This window comes from Oncorhynchus keta, chromosome 19 (assembly GCF_023373465.1).
Source record: "Oncorhynchus keta strain PuntledgeMale-10-30-2019 chromosome 19, Oket_V2, whole genome shotgun sequence".
Classification (NCBI taxonomy): domain Eukaryota; kingdom Metazoa; phylum Chordata; class Actinopteri; order Salmoniformes; family Salmonidae; genus Oncorhynchus; species Oncorhynchus keta.
This window is the reverse complement of record NC_068439.1, coordinates 75,775,841-75,792,410: the sequence shown is the minus strand read 5'-3', so window position 1 is coordinate 75,792,410 and position 16,570 is coordinate 75,775,841. Positions and strand designations below refer to the sequence as shown.

General features: G+C 42.8%; 2 protein-coding genes across 3 annotated transcripts in view; both read right to left on the bottom strand.

Annotated features, from left to right (window-relative positions):
• Positions 1-3,796: 3,796 nt before the first annotated feature.
• myh6 (myosin, heavy chain 6, cardiac muscle, alpha) lies at positions 3,797-11,063 on the bottom strand. Its single transcript, XM_035794646.2, has 2 exons — positions 5,138-11,063; positions 3,797-4,898 (listed from the first exon to the last, which is right to left on the bottom strand). Exon 1 carries the CDS (start codon positions 10,961-10,963, stop codon positions 5,165-5,167), a length of 5,799 nt encoding a protein of 1,932 aa, XP_035650539.1. The 5' UTR covers positions 10,964-11,063; the 3' UTR covers positions 3,797-4,898; positions 5,138-5,164.
• Positions 11,064-15,037: 3,974 nt separating this feature from the next.
• LOC118398868 (serine/threonine-protein kinase PAK 6-like) overlaps positions 15,038-16,570 on the bottom strand; it is a 43,656-nt gene continuing 42,123 nt past the window's right edge. For both annotated transcript variants that reach the window (XM_035794648.2, XM_035794647.2), the window contains exon 10: positions 15,038-16,524. In XM_035794648.2, coding sequence (XP_035650541.1) covers positions 16,357-16,524 — 168 coding nt within the window. In that variant the 3' untranslated portion in view covers positions 15,038-16,356. The remainder of the gene's footprint in view (positions 16,525-16,570) is intronic.

Here is a 16,570-nt window from a genome sequence, read left to right as displayed (position 1 = left end):
TTACACATTTTGTTACGTTACAGCCTTATTCTAAAATGTATTAAATTGTTTTTGTCCCTCATCAATCTACACACAATACCACGTAATGACAAAGCAAAAACTTTTTTTAAATGACAAATAAAAACGGAAATATCACATTTACATAAGTTTTCTGACCCTTCACTTAGTACTTTGTTGAAGCAACTTTGGCAGCGATTACAGCATCGAGTCTTCTTGGGTATGACGCTACAAGCTTGGCACACCTGTATTTGGGGAGTTACTCCCATTCTTCTCTGCAGAACCTCACATGCTCTATCAGGTAGGATGTGGAGAATTGCTGCACAGCTATTTTCAGGTCTCTCCAGAGATCGATTGGGTTCAAGTCTGGGTTCTTGCTGGGCCACTCCAGGACATTCAGAGACTTTTCCCGAAGCCACTCCTGCGTTGTCTTGGCTGTGTGCTTAAGGTCGTTGTCCTGTTGGAAGGTGAACCTTCGCCTCAGTCTGAGGTCCTGAGCTCTCTGAAGCAGGTTTTTATCAAGTATCTCTCTGTACTTTGCTCCGTTCTTCTTTGCCTCGATCCTGACTAGTCTCCTAGTCCCTGCCACTAAAAAAAACATCCCCACAGCATGATGCTGCCACCACCATTCTTCACCCTAGGGATGATGCCAGGTTTCCTCCAGACGTAATGCTTGGCATTCAGACCAAATAGTTCAATCTTGGTTTCATCAGACCAGAGAATCTTAAGATGTCTTTGGGAAACTCCAAGCGGGCTGTCATGTCCATTTTACTGACGAGTGGCTTCCTTCTGGCTACTCTACCATAAAGGTCTGATTGGTGGAGTGCACCAGAGATGGTTGTCCTTCTGGAAGTTTCTCCCATCTCCACAGAGGAACTCTAGAACTCTGTCAGAATGACCATCGGGTTCTTGGTCAATTCCCTGACAAAGGCCATTCTCCCCCGATTGCTCAGTTTGGCCAGGCAGCCAGCTCTAGGAAGAGTCTTGGTGGTTCCAAATTTGATGGAGGCCACTGTGTTGTTGGGGACTTCCTTCAATGTTGCAGAAATGTTTTTGTACCCTTCCCAAGATCTGTGCCTCGACACATCCTGTCTCTGAGCTCTATGGAAAATGTTTTGGACCTCATGGCTTGTTTTTTGCTCTGACATGCACTGTCAACATTGGGACCTTATATAGACAGATGTTTGCCTCTCCAAATCATGTCTAGTCAATTGAATTTACCGCAGGTGGACTCCTGGATGATCAATCTCAAGGATGATCAATGGAAACAGAATGCACCTGAGCTCAATTTCGAGTCTCATAGGAAAGGGTCTGAATACTTATGTAAATAAGGTATGCCTGTTTTTATATTTTTTTATACATTTGCTAAAATAATTATGGGGTATAGTGTGTAGATTGCTGAGGATTTTTATTTATTTTAATCCATTTTAGAATAAGGCTGCAATGTAACAAAATATGGAAAAAGTAAAGGGGTCTAAATACTTTCCGAAGGTACTGAGTATATACAGTACCAGTCAAAAGCTTGGACACATACTCATTCAAGTGTTATTCTTAATTTTTACAATTTTCTATATTTTAGAATAATAGTGAATACATCATCTATGAAATAACATGTACATGAATCATGTAGTTAACAAAAAAGTGTTCAACAAATCAAAATATATTGTTTTTTCTTCAAAGTAGCCACCCTTTGCCTTGATGATAACTTTACACACTCTGGCATTCTCTCAACCAGCTTCATCTGGAATGTTTTTCCAACGGTCTTGAAGGATATATCACACACGTGCTGAGTACTTGTTGGCTGCTTTTCCTTCCCTCTGCGGTCCAACTCATCCCAAACATTCTCAATTAGGTTGAGGTCGGGTGATTGTGGAGGCCAGGTCAAATAGCCCTTACAGAGCACCTACTCTGCGTCACAAAGACACATCAGCTGGAACCAAAAATCTCAAATTTGAACTCATCAGACCAAAGGACAAATTTCCACCAGTCTAATGTCCATTGTGTTTCTTGGCCCAAGTAAGTCTCTTCTTCTTACTGGTGTCCTTTAGTAGTGATTTCTTTGCAGCAATTTCGATCATAAAGGCCTGATTCACACAGTCTCCTCTGAACAGTTGATGTTAAGATGTGTCTGAAACTTGAATTCTGTGAAGCATTTGGGCTGCAATTTCTGAGGCTGGTAACTGTAATGAACTTATCCTCTGCAGCAGAGGTAACTCTGAGTCTTCCTTTCCTGTGGCGGTCCTCGTGAGAGTGAGTTTCATCATAGCGCTTGATGGTTTTTGCGACTGCATTTGAAGAAACTTTCAAAGTTCTTGACTTTTCCGGATTGACTGACCTTCATGTCTTAAAGTAATGATGGACTGTTGTTTCTCTTTGCTTATTTAAGCTTTTCTTGCCATAATAGGGACTTGTAACACAACACAACACAACTGATTGACTCAAACGCATTAAGAAGGAAAGAAATTCCACAAATTAACTTTTAACAAGACACACCTGTTAATTAATCAATGCATTCCAGGTGACTACCTCATGAAGCTGGTTGAGATAATGTCCAAGAGTATGCAAAGCTGTCATCAAGGCAAACAGTGGATACTTTTTTGTGGTTACTAATTTCATAGTTTTCACTATTATTGTGCAATGTAGAAAATAGTTTCAAAAAGAAGAAGAAAGAGGCTGTGTGTGTAGGTTGTATGACACAAATCGAATCAAATCAAAGTTGGTCACGTACGCTGAATACAGTGAAATGCTTACTTACAGGCTCTAACCAATAGTGCAAAAAAGTGTGTGTGTGTGTGTGTGTGTGTGTGTGTGTGTGTGTGTGTGTGTGTGTGTGTGTGTGTGTGTGTGTGTGTGTGTGTGTGTGTGTGTGTAAAGAAATGAAACAGTAAAAAAATATTTGAAAATAAGAATAGCAAGGCTATATACAGACACCGGTTAGTCAGAGTCAGAGTCAGAATTAAAGGAGAATTATATTTATATTAAATATTTTTGTTAGTTTGTCTTTACTGTGAGTACTACAAATGTGTTTCACATTCTGTTGTTAATGTTATTCATTTGATTTGTAAAGTAGCTTTAACGAATCACAAACATTCCCCGTAAACACCTCTAGAGGTCAGTATTGGTCAAGATATGCTGTCATTGATCAGCGAGAATACAATTTACACAATTTCAAATACTGTGGAATCCCTGATTCATGGTTGTTTCAGTAAAACGATAGATCTATTTACATGTAGGGAATGAACTAGCTCATTTTAAAAGAGACAGATATATGACTCTAATAGAAAAAGGGCGGGATATAATGCATTTCCCCCTCTGACACTGCCAAAACAAGAGGAATACATTTGTTCCTCTGATCGGATCGGTGTGTGACTGAGTGTACCTGTATTTGGCATGTGTAGCCTTTGGCTATGTAGATAAGCAGGCCTCAGCGATCATGCTTATGGTGCATTTGAACCCTTCTGTTTTGACACTACAAGATCGAAGTAATCCATTTTCTAAAAATGGGAGCTTAGTAGAACTAGTGTATGATTTTACTTAATAAAAATGAATGCTTTTAAACCAAACCCAGCACAGTTGCAGTGACAGTTTCAGTCTGGTCGAGGGAAGATCCTCTCCCCCTTGTTTGATGAGAAGCTGCGGGGTTGGGATCGAGTACAGGCCTGTTACCCTGTTTTCCCTGTATTCTGATGTATGATACACCTGCCAAGTATTTTACATTCCTCAAACTTTATTCATCAAATGACATCATCCTTAGAAAAACCAGAGTATGTATACATTAAGCAATGTCTTGGAGGCAGTGTTTAGTGCAGAGCAGTGCTTTATTTTCCTAGTTGTAATACAATGTTGTTAGTTTAAGATGTTTTAAGGATTTGAGATGTTATGGTGCACAGTTGGCAGCATTCATTTCCAATGTACTTTACAAAGGTGGAGACAATTTGGTATTGTTACATTGACAATGGACACACTGTTGAAACAGATTCAAATGAAAGGCTGACATTAACTCATGTTTTGGGAGTTATATATCATTTAAGGAAACATCTTTGTTGACATCAAAACATTTCCCATCCTTTTTTCTCTGCTTTAGATCAACAATATTACACAGCATGTCCCCGCTACGGTTTACAGACTGTCCTCAAAAACAACACTTACTAGACATGAAGCCACGCTTACACATCCACCAATGCATCTTTCTGCTGTATAGTTTAAACATGTGTGTATGATGCGGGGAAGACATGCACAGGCCCTAAGCAAGACAACCAACCACGGTATTCACATTTCACTTTAACTGTGGAATTACAATACAATGTGATTTATGTTGCACAGGGAAATTATTTAGGACATTAGAATTAGGTGTGTATTCTTAAACCAATGAAGCCTATTCCTCTTAAATAATTAGGTGTGTATTCTTAAACCAATGAAGCCTAATTCCTCTTAAATAATTAGGTGTGTATTCTTAAACCAATGAAGCCTATTCCTCTTAAATAATTAGGTGTGTATTCTTAAACCAATGAAGCCTATTCCTCTTAAATAATTAGGTACATGCATTCAATAATATGATTATTGTGATTACTCTCATTACTATAATAGCTTGATTAAAACATTTACATGCTTTGCAAGAAGATCGATTTCCCTTATAATCCCGTTAACATGGACAGCTGTTAATCAGGCTACCTGATGAGGCTTTGAAAAATGCAGAAAATACCCTTAAACGTTTTATCACAGTGATCATATACTTTTTGGGAAGCCTATTTGATTCTGAGTTTAGACATATAAGGTTTGCATCTGAAAATAATTTCTATAATGCATACTTTCCAAACTCACTTCACTCGTGCCGAAGAGGGAGGATCGCACTGCTGGTGAGAGCAGATCAAATACACAGCAGGAACTCCGATGAAGGTGTCCTAATTATTCAAAAGATTGCAAAAACAACATCTCAGTGTTTTAATCGGTTTATGCTTACGTCGCTTATGACCTTACAGCGATTAAGATAATCAGAGTAAGTAAGAACGTAATTATTGAATTACAAGTATGCATGTAAAACATACTCATTGTCTAGAATATGGGTTATATTCTTCATATCCTACATTCTGTTCTATAATGCAATTGTGAGAAAAAGGTGTAATTGTTCTAATCAACACACCTGTAACATTTCTCTTTTGGGACCTCCTCACTCATCCAAGCCCTTCTTGCCGGACCCGTCCCGGGTCTTGGCCCGGAGTTTGTTCACCTGGGACTCAGCGATGTCTGCTCGCTCTTCAGCCTCCTCCAGCTCATGCTGCAGCTTGCGGAACTTGGCCAGGTTGGCATTGGCCTGTTCCTCTGCCTCCTCGGAGGCGCGCTTGTAGGACTTCACCTTCAGCTGCAGCTTGTCCACCAGGTCCTGGATGCGAGCCATGTTCTTGCGATCCTCCGTCGTCTGGTAGGTGAGCTCCTTGATGCGCCGCTCGTACTTGCGCACCCCCTTGATTGACTCTGTGCCCCTCTTCTGCTCCGCCTCCAGCTCGCTCTCCAACTCCTTGATGCGTAACTCCAGCTTTTGGAGCTGCTTCTTCCCACCCTTCATTGCGATTTGTTCTGCCTCATCCAAACGGTGCTGCAGGTCCTTAATGGTCTGCTCCATATTCTTCTTCATACGCTCCAGGTGGGCGCTAGTGTCTTGCTCCTTCTTCAGCTCCTCGGCCATCATGGCTGCATCGGTGATGGCCTTCTTGGCCTTCTCTTCAGCATTGCGGTTTTCCTGTACAGCTTCCTCCACCTCGGTCTGCAGTTGGAGCAGATCAGCCTCTTGTTTCTTCTTCTGGTTGATAAGGCCTGTGTTTTGAGAGTGCAGGAGCTGCATGCGCTCCGTGGCTTCAGTGAGCTCCTGTTCGGCCAGCTTGCGGCAACGCTCTGTCTGCTCAAGAACACCCCGAAGTTCCTCCAGCTCTGCTTGGAACAGATTGTTCCTGCGCTCCAAGAGAGCAATGTTCTCCTTCAGGTCTTCATTCCCGTGTGTAGAGTCATCCAGCTGCAGCTGGGTATCCTTCAGATATGACTGGCTAATCTTAAGCTGCTTTTGGGCATCAGCCGCCTGTCTGTTGGCTTGGCTAAGCTGGATCTCCATCTCGTTGAGGTCGCCCTCCATCTTCTTCTTGACTCTCAGGGCCTCGTTGCGGCTCCTGGTCTCAGACTCGAGGGAGGTCTGCAGTGACTCCACCATGCGCTGGTAATTCCTCTTGACCTGTTCCATTTCCTCATCTTTCTCGGACAGCTTGCGCTCAATATCCGCCTTCACCTGGTTGAACTCCAGCTGTGCCCGAAGGATTTTGCCCTCTTCGTGCTCCAGGGAACCTTCTGCCTCCTCAAGTGCTGACTGGAGCTCTGCTTTCTCTTGCTCCAGCTGCTTCCGAAGTTTCTCCAATTCATGGGCGCTTTTCCCTCCCTCACCAAGTTGATCAGTAAGGTCAGAGATCTCCTCCTGCAGGTTCTTGTTCTCCCTTTGAATGGTCTCCAGGTGATCCAAGGACTCCTCATAGGCATTCTTCAATTTGAAGAGCTCAGTGCTGAGAGACCGAGCCTCCTTCTGGGAACCCTCGAGCTCACACTGTGACTCCTCATACTTCTGCTTCCACTCAGCCATGACTTTGTCAAAGGTTCTCTGCTTCTTGTCCAGAGCTGCAGATGCTGCATTAGATCTTTCAAGATCCAACATCAGGTCCTCAATTTCATTTTGTAGGCGACTCTTGGTCTTTTCGAGAGAGGAACACTTTGCGTTCACAGCCTCCACAGCCTCCTCTGCTTCTTGCAGTCTTTGGACTAACTTCTTTTTAGCTTCCTCCAGCTCCTCGGTTTTCTGGATTCCATCAGTCTCATACCTTGCCCTCCATGTGGACACTTCAGTGTTGGCCTTGGATAGTGCCCTCTGCAGCTCTGCCTTGGCCTCCTGCTCCTCCTCAAACTGTTCTCTGAGCAGGTCACAGTCATGACGGGAAGACTGCACGGCATGGGCCAGTGAATTCTTTGCCTTGACCTCCTCCTCGAGCTGCCTGCGCATATCCTCCACCTGCTGGGTGTAGGAGCTCTTGCCCCTGGTGAGTTGTGAAATCAGGCACTCTTTCTCCTCCAACTGACGTCCCAACTCTCCATTTTCAGTGAGCAGCCTGGCCCTCTGTGAGGAGAAGTCATTGAGGGACCTCTGGGCCTCCTCATACTTGGTCTTGTTCTCATTCATATTGTCTTCCATTGATCGGCACATCTTCTCCATGTTGGATTTGGCCTTCACCACACTCTCCATATTTGAGGACAGGTCGTCTAGCTCCAGCTTCAGCTCACTCTTCTCTTTCTCTAGCTTCTGCTTCACACGCTGGAGGTTGTCGATTTGCTCACCCAGTTCGGCCACACTGTCCGCATGCTTCTTCCTCAAGGATGCAGCAGTAGCCTCATGTTGAAGCGTGGATTCCTCCAGGTCCCTACGAAGTTTTAGAAATTCGTTCTCCCTCTTCTTGTTGAGCTCCACCTGGGCAGATGTGGCCCCTCCTGCTTCCTCCAAACGCTCACTTATGTCCTCTAGTTCACGGGAGAGATCAGATCGCTGCTTCTCCACTTTGGCTCGGGCTGCTCGCTCAGCGTCCAACTCCTCTTCAAGCTCTTCGATTCGTGCTTGGCTTTCCTTCAGTTTCTTCTGGAGCTGAACTCCAGCCACCTGCTCATCCTCAATCTTTACAGTCAGGCTGCTCATCTCAAAGTCTTTCTTCTTGAGTTTGTCATCTAGCTGTTGTTTGTCATTCTCCAAATCCATCAAATTCTCTTGGTTCAGTTTTAGGTCTCCTTCAAGCTTTCTCTTGGAGCGCTCAAGCTCCATTCTGACTTTCTTTTCGTGTTCCAGGGAGCCCTCAAGGTCATCCACCTGTTGCTCCAGCTTAGCTTTAGCTTTGGTCAAGGTGTTGGCTTTATCCTCCTCACTCTGTAGGTCATCGAGTGTCTGCTGATGAGCCTCCTGCAGTGCCTTCTTCTCTTTGGTCAGCTTCATAATGTTTTCATCCTGGGAAGCCATCTCCTCTGTGAGGTTCTTCACCTTGTTCTCTGTGGCATGTTTCTCTTTCTCAACCTTGGCTAATGTCAGCTCAAGGTCATCTATATCTTTCTTCAACTCAGAGCATTCATCCTCCAGCTTGCGTTTCTTTGCTGTGAGATCTGCATTCATCTCCTCTTCATCCTCCATACGTTCTGTCAGTTCTTTCACTTTTGCTTCCATTTGGATCTTACTTTTTATGAGCTGCTCACAGCGCTCTTCAGCATCTGTTAGTGTGTCCTGCTCAGACTGGCATTGTAGGAGCAGGTCGTTCTTCTCTTGGAGAATACTCACCACTTTCTCCTCAAGCTCCTTCCGTCTTGCTTCTGATTTCTCAAAGGCCTCTTTGAGCTTAGTGAACTCGTCCTTTATGTTTGCCATCTCCTTGTCAGACTCAGCACTCTTCAGCAGTGGCTTGATTTTGAAGAACATCTTCATCCAGGGCCAGTTCTTAACCCCTAAAAAGGCGCGAAGGTTCCACTGGATGACCATTAGAGCATCCCTGCGTTCCACAAGCTTCTGGTACTCTGCTCTCATGAGTATGGCTCTTGCGTTGGCCTGGATCATTGTAATGATGCGGGAGAGTTGTTCATCTCGCATCTCCTCCAACGTACCCAGCAAGCCTGCTTTGAAGAAGACCTTGGTGTTGCCAAACCGGTACTGAGTGTGGTCAATGTCCAATGATCCCAGCAGCTTTTCAGCGGCTTTCTTGGAGTCAATAAACTGGCCCTCAGGAATGACGGATGCATTCAGGATTCTATATCTCTGTTTGAAGTCACCATAGAGGACTCTGTTTGGGAACCCCTTTCTGCAGATTCGAATGCCCTCCAGCACACCGTTACAGCGAAGCTGGTGCATCACAAGGCAGTTGTCCATGGTCCCTGGCGTTTTGCTCTCATTTGGGATCAAGCAGCGGACAAAGTGGGGATGGGTGGTTTTCAGGGTGCTCATCAGCTTGTTTAGGTTTTCCCTGTGAAGTGCAGATACAGTCTGGAAAGCAGACCCTTTCTTTTTGCCTCCTTTTCCACCAGCTTTGTCACCTCCCTCCGTTGCTATGATGACAAAAAGATGACTCAACAGCTTGAGGGAGGATTTTGCATAAAGACCACACACTGTTTCATTCAATGGATCTTTGTTCTTCACCAGCCAGCCAGAAATATTGTAATCAACAGTGCCAGCATAGTGGAGCAGGGCAAAGTGTGCCTCTGCCTTGCCCTTACCTGGAATTGGCTTCTGAAACATTCTATTCTTGCCCAAATGGTTGTCATATAGCTTAGCCTTAAAGGTCTGGTCACTGGCCTTGGGGAACATGCACTCTTCCTCTAGAATTGACATGATCCCAAGTGGCTTTTCAATGAGGTCAATGCAAGCTTGCAAGTCCATCCCAAAGTCGATGAACTCCCAGTCAATGCCCTCCTTTTTGTACTCCTCTTGCTCGAGCACAAACATGTGATGATTGAAAAACTGTTGCAGTCTCTCATTTGTGAAGTTGATGCAGAGCTGTTCAAAGGTGTTGAAATCAAAAATCTCAAATCCAGCAATGTCCAGTACGCCTATGAAATGCTGGCGTGCCTGTTTTGTGTCAAGGGAGTGGTTGATTCTCACCACCATCCAGTTGAACATCTTTTCATACACCGACTTAGCCAATGCACCGAGGGAATAGTAGACCTGATCTACACCTTGACCTTTGGTGACATACTCATTGCCAACCTTGACTCTGGGATGGCAAAGTCCTTTAATCAGATCTGCAGAGTTGATCCCCATTAGGTAAGCTGACTTGTCAGCAGCCTCTGTACCGTCAGGCTCTGCCTGCTCCTCCCGCTGCTTCTGTTTGAACCTCATGTTGCCGTAGTGCATTATGGCACCTGTCAACTTGTAGACCCCCTGTTTTTCCTCTGCAGTAAAGCCGAGCACATCGAAGGCACTATCAGTGGCCATCAGTTCCTCAGAATCATTGATGGATGCTACTGTTACTTCTCCTTGGGAGATGTAGGAGTAGTCATATGGATTGTTGGTGATTAACAGCAAGTCCAAGAGCTCTGGCTTTTGATTGGACAATATCTGGAAGAAAATATGGTAGTTCCTCTCAGCTTTGAGCTGAAAGGTGATACGGGACTTCTCAAGAAGGTAAGTCTCTATGTCGGCAGAGGACAGTTTCCCACTGGTCCCAAAGTGAATACGGATGAATTTGCCGAAACGTGATGAGTTGTCATTTCTCAGTGTTTTGGCATTACCGAAAGCCTCCAGTGCAGGGTTAGCCTGGATGATTTGATCTTCCAGGGTGCCCTTGCTTGGATCCCTCTTAACCCCACTAACTGCTGCAATGCTGGCAAAGTACTGGATGACTCTCTTGGTGTTGACAGTCTTTCCCGCACCGGATTCTCCGGTGATAAGAACAGACTGGTTCTCCCGATCAGTAAGCATATACTGGTAGGCGTTATCTGAGATGGAGAAGATGTGAGGGGGGGCTTCAGTCCTCTTCTTCCCCCTGTAGGCAGACACCACCTCAGAGTCATAGACAGGAAGCCACTTGTATGGGTTCACTGTCACACAGAACAGCCCTGAGTAGGTGTAGATCATCCAGGCTGCGTAACGCTCTTTGAGGTTAAACAGAACAGCTGGCTCATGGAGGAAGGTGAACATGGCCATGTCTTCGATTTTATCGTATTTTGGCGGGTTCTGGGGATGGACGTCCACCTCCTTGACGGTCACGATAGTCTGGTCCTCCCTCTTTACGATCACCTTTCCCCCCTCTTTGCTTTGGATCTGCCCCTTGACATATTCCACTTTGTCATCAACCACAAAGCACTCAGTCTTGATGTCAAAAGCCCTGGTCTGGGCTTCCAGGCGCTCCTTGTCTGACTTCCTCAGAAAGTGAGCAGCCTTCCCAAACTCAGCCATGAGAGCATCACCCATTGTTGCTGTTGGAGGTCCACAGACAAAGAGATAATCAGTTGGGGTGAACACAGAGCAAAGATCTTGTTGCTGTTGACTCTGTGGGTAACTGCGAGCTCATCTCTGCTGTCTGATCTTTATAAAGGGGAACCGAAGGCCAAATTAGGATGTAGCTGGTGGCATGACAAAAAAAAGAACCCAATTTTATCCCAAGACTGAGAAGTGCCTTGGGGGCAGTTTCCAAGACCTTTAGCTGTTAGTATCCATTTTAGGGAAAGTGACATGTCTCTGCTTATCTCCTGCTTTCACCCTCCTTGAAATACATTCCACACAGCTCTGCCTAATAGACCTACCCTGAATGTTTACTGTAGCTCTTTAGCATTGGGTGTCCATTCATATTTGTTATTATGAACCGTATTATGCAAGAGAAGTACACACAATTGGACAAATTTGAGAGATCAGAACTGACAGTAGATATTGCTGTGTTCAGCTGAATAGTCGTGACATGGTGGTTTGGCTGAATTGGTTCCTTATCTGCAGTCGGCTGCTTGCCACGGTCCCTATCTAAGAGATGACATAGACACCTCTCACAGCTCTCACAAAACAAGCTGTCTCGGCTCATCTCCACTCAACAATGCCCTTCAAATAGTACAGCACACAAAGGCACTCTGGCCTTTTTAATGGGGTGTTTCACTGATTCAGGTCTGCACATAAGTCGTATGTGGATTCTCAAAATGTGTAGAGGTTATTTAGTTACATTCTACTGTATATGGCTGTCTGGTAGTTACCTAGGATCTACTGGACAATTACATGGTAAAAGGTAATTGCATCATAACAACCAAATTATTGATATTTTGTTTGTTTGTGATGAATTAAAGGCCCAGTGCAGTCAAAAACTTGATTGTTCTGTGTTTTATGTATATTTCCACTCTATGAGGTTGGAATAATAGTGATATTGTGAAAATTATGATAATGCCCTTTTAGTGTAAGAGCTGTTTGAAAAGACAGCGTGAAATTTCAGCCTGTTTTGGTGGGATGGAGTTCTGGCCTGCCTGGTGTCATCAACAGGCGATGAAATAGTTCCCTAACCTCTCTGCCAATAACAGCTAGTTTTCCCCTCCCCACTCAGACCACTCCCAGACAGTCATAGCAAAACTCTTGCTTAAGAAATTGCTCTTTGCTAAGAAGATATTTTTATTCATTTTTGACCATTTTAATTTAAAACGGGTACTTAATTGTTACACAGAAAGGATTTGATATTCAGATAAAAATGGCTGCCTTGGACCTTTAAAACAAGCACCATTACACAGGACTTGGTACAGCCACAAATTATGTTGAGGTCTTTTTAATACATTTTTTTGTATTTTTCTTTACAGATGTCACATTTTAGATGACGATACATACCACTGCCTCTCTAAAACAACTATGCTAAAGTGTATGTATTTTGAAAAGTAATGGGATTGAACAACACTGAACAAAAATATATACATGCAACATGTAAAGTGTTGGTCCCATGTTTCAAGAGCTGAAATAAAAAAATCCTAGAAATGTTCCATACGCACAAAAAGCTGATTTCTCTCAAATGTTGTGCACAAACTTGTTTACATTCCTGTTAGTGAGCATTTATCCTTTGCCAAGATAATCCATCCACTTGACAGGTGTGGCATATCAAGAAGCTGAACATCATGATCATTACACAGATGCAGCTTGTGCTGGGGATAATAAAAGGCCACTCTAAAATGTGCAGTTTTGTCACACAAAACAATGCCACAGATGTCTCAAGTTTGGAGGTAGCGTGCAATTGCTATGCTGACTACAGGAATGTCCACCAGAGCTGTTTCCAGATAATTTAATGTTAATTTCTCTACCATAAGCCTCCTCCAATGTCGTTTTGGAGAATTTGTCAGTACGTCCAATCGGCCTCACAGATGTATCACCCATTGAGCATGTGTGAGATGCTCTGGATCTACGTGTATTACAGACAGCGTGTTCCAGGTCCAACCTACTGGCAATTCTGATCCAAGCCCCTACTTTTTTTTTAAGGTATCTGTGACCAACAGATGCATGTCTGTATTCCTAGTCATGTGAAATCCTAATGAATGTATTTCCATTGACTGATTTCCTTATATGAACTGTAACTTAGTAAAAATGAAATTCTTGCATGTTGCGTTTATATCTTTCTTCAGTATTATGCATATACTCCACAATTCTGAACATAGATGTTTACTATATAAACCACAACTCTGAACATAGATGTTTACTATATAATCCACAACTCTGAACAGATTAACACTATATTCTTGCTGCCACAATTGGAGTTGAGCTATGTTGCTATGCCTATTTATAGAAACTGAGAACATGCATTGCCTTAGATTCTCAATGACTCTTGAAGAGTATGTTGATAACAAGGCCTATCATCACAAAGTGCCACACTAGCCTGCCATGCGTCACTCCAGCACACTTTCAAGCACTCTCCGTCCGTATAAGTTTTACAGAGCGTCACACACAGGGCTTTTGAAACCGCTTCGCTATAGCATTTCTCTTCTTAAGACTGCATTAAGAAGTCCTGTGCATTTGATATAATCTAAGTGTCCATGTAGAGCCTAAGTTCATATTTCACAGTTGAATTGATTCAAATGAAATTATGATTTTTCAGGACATGGACAAACTGTTCCACTGTTTCTGACTTTAGAAAATGTTGAACAACTTCTATTCTTTAGTGGCTGTCAGGGACATAAAAAAAGCATTGCCTGCCATTTGCCAGATCTATTAACAGTAGTGTAGGTTTGTAAAATACCCGTTAATTTACCCAAGTTATTTTGGATTTAAAAAAAAAATGATTGTAATTTAAAGGTAATTTTGGAAATCTAAATGTATTCATATTTTCTTCATATCTGTTTCCACGATGTCCATCCGTTTCTAGTAGATAGGCCATGTGGTTCAGGAGAAAATAGCCTAATCATGTAAAACATGTCTAATGAACAATGATGTCATTTCCAATTATTGCTGCAACTCTTCCATTTACCTTTTTTCACAACTGCCACCAATTTGTCCCCAAAACATTTACAACAAAGATATATTGGCATTGTAAAGTAAATAAAACCCCAAAATATAAAGGATATTGCATGCTGAAACCCTCATTAAAGAGTAACAGTGTTCACTAAGTTGATGGTTTACAGTGAGGGAAAAAAGTATTTGATCCCCTGCTGATTTTGTACATTTGCCCACTGACAAAGAAATGATCATTCTCCTTCATTCTTCAAGTTGAACATTCTTAAAATGAGGGGGAAAAAACATGGCTGTGTTAAAAGTGCTATGAAAAGCTGCAGTGCCAGTTTAACTGCTCTAACACAATCACGTGTTACATTACTGTGTTCCAGTTTTGTGCTGTATACAACTGACATGCTATTTCATTTGTAATTACGAAAACTATTGTTAAGGAAACATATTGAATATCTTTATCTGTATCCATCTATTTGATTTATTCACCCAATTTTTCATGCTTTTATAAGTGATGAAAATCTTTTCGAAATTACCGAAAAGGGTTTTCATTGCAAACGTCATCGCACATTATGTAGGTGAAAACTGAGTCACGCTGAAATTCACAGGGTTGTTTGCTACCGGAAACTTTGTTTGTCATCCTTTTTTTCAACAAGATTTCCATATTTCTTACTCATTAAAAATAAGGCAGGTTCACACAGATCCCCCTGGGAAGCCTTTCAGTCACTTATTATACATTGGTATAGTGTGTGTTGTAGAAATTACCGCAATTATTTAAACTCTGTGAAACACTTTGTCACTCATACCATCATTTTGTGCTTTTCATCACATTAAAAGATGCCATGATAAGGTGTAATGACGGTCACAGAAAGCTTGGTCACAAAACACATGATCCATTTTTTTCAGAATGAAAGAAATCCTGGGTATCCTGTGAATAGTTAGGACATCGATGATCTCACCTGAATGGCAATGACTTGTATACGTATTTGATCATTTAACAGAGGCTCTTATACAGATTCAACAGCATACTTATATAATGTTGTAGGCCAATAAACTGTATTTAAATCATAATCAATATCATATTTGCAACAAAAGTACAGCATTTGTTCACAGATATTTATTTTAAAAAATGTAAAGAAGTACCTTCATAGGTTTTGTCCTTTACCAGTACTTACCAAGTACTTACGTGCAAAGTGAAGTCACATTTTTGAAGTGTATGAAAAATATAAACTGCTGTACAGGGTCAGATACAGAACATTCTGAGAAGGACAAAAATGCATGTGAAAATGGGTGTTGACATAAGAAAGCTACAGTACATAGATATCCAGTGTTGGCAAACAGTACAGTAGCCTAGTCAGCTAACAGGGGTACATCAGTGGCCTAGTCAGCTAACAGGGGTACATCAGTAGGCTAGTCAGCTAACAGGGGTACATCAGTAGGCTAGTCAGCTAACAGGGGTACATCAGTAGGCTAGTCAGCTAACAGGGGTACAGCAGTAGGCTACAAAACAATCCGGTCTTGAGATTTTGAACTACCTCATGTCCGCATTTTATTTCATTTCAATATATTGCATGCCTATTTTGTCAAAAACATGTTTAACCAAAGTATGGAAGATCCCTTTTTATACTTTAAATACAGGTGATCGGTTCTGATTAAAATAGTGTTTTCCCAGGGATACCTGTCCTACAATAGAACATTGACTATACTCAGTATAGTCTTACTCTTTACTATACTACTCACATTCATATCTGCAATATCCCGAAATACTTTATCCATTTTGAAATTCTATAAAAACATGTTTCTCCAGCAATACCAAAACAAAGCTTCTGCTTGGGACAACTTTGTAGATCATCCCCTGATCAAGTCCAGGGGTACCACTATGTGATCTGGTAGAAAGGGTCTGGTCATTCATTTGTTTTACAGAACGAATTACCAAACAAGTATAGTACCAAAGTCAGTCGTAATTGTTACATTTCAAAGTCAGTCGGACAAATTGGACAGCGATGGTGGAGATGATCAGTACAGAAGGTTCAGGTCACTGCAATTCTGCATTGGGGCTTGTTGCACTCTTTTTGCATAGAATTAATGAACAAATCCTTAAACTCAGATATCCAATTCCATCCTGCCCTACACTGCCCAACAAGGGAGCAAGGGCGCTCCTGTGGATCTGAAGGGATTCCAGAGAAAAGGAGCAAATAAAAAGGGACAAGATAAAGAGAGAGAGAGGCGTTTCTGATCGACTCCATATCTATCCATCCACACACCGAGTGACAGTAAATCCACTTCCTGTAGTGGGCATTGAGACTCAATACAAATGCGGTGGATGGAGCGAAAGTTTGCCTGTTAACCCAGGGTCAGACGTCAGGGGATCAGCCCATTCTTCGGCCACCATGGATCCTGTGTGTTTGTGCGAGTCAGCAGCGGGACATGCGTTTACGGTATCGTTCCACTAGGGGCACCAGGCACTGCCGCGAGCCACACTGCAGCAGGAAGGGGTGCTCCAGCAGGTCGCTAGCGGTAGCCCGCTCCTGGGGATCCCGTGTTAGCATACGATCCAGGAAGTCCTTCAACACAGGGGAGATCTACAGAGAGAGAGATGGGGTGTGAGTAGTGTGTTAGTGTGAGTGT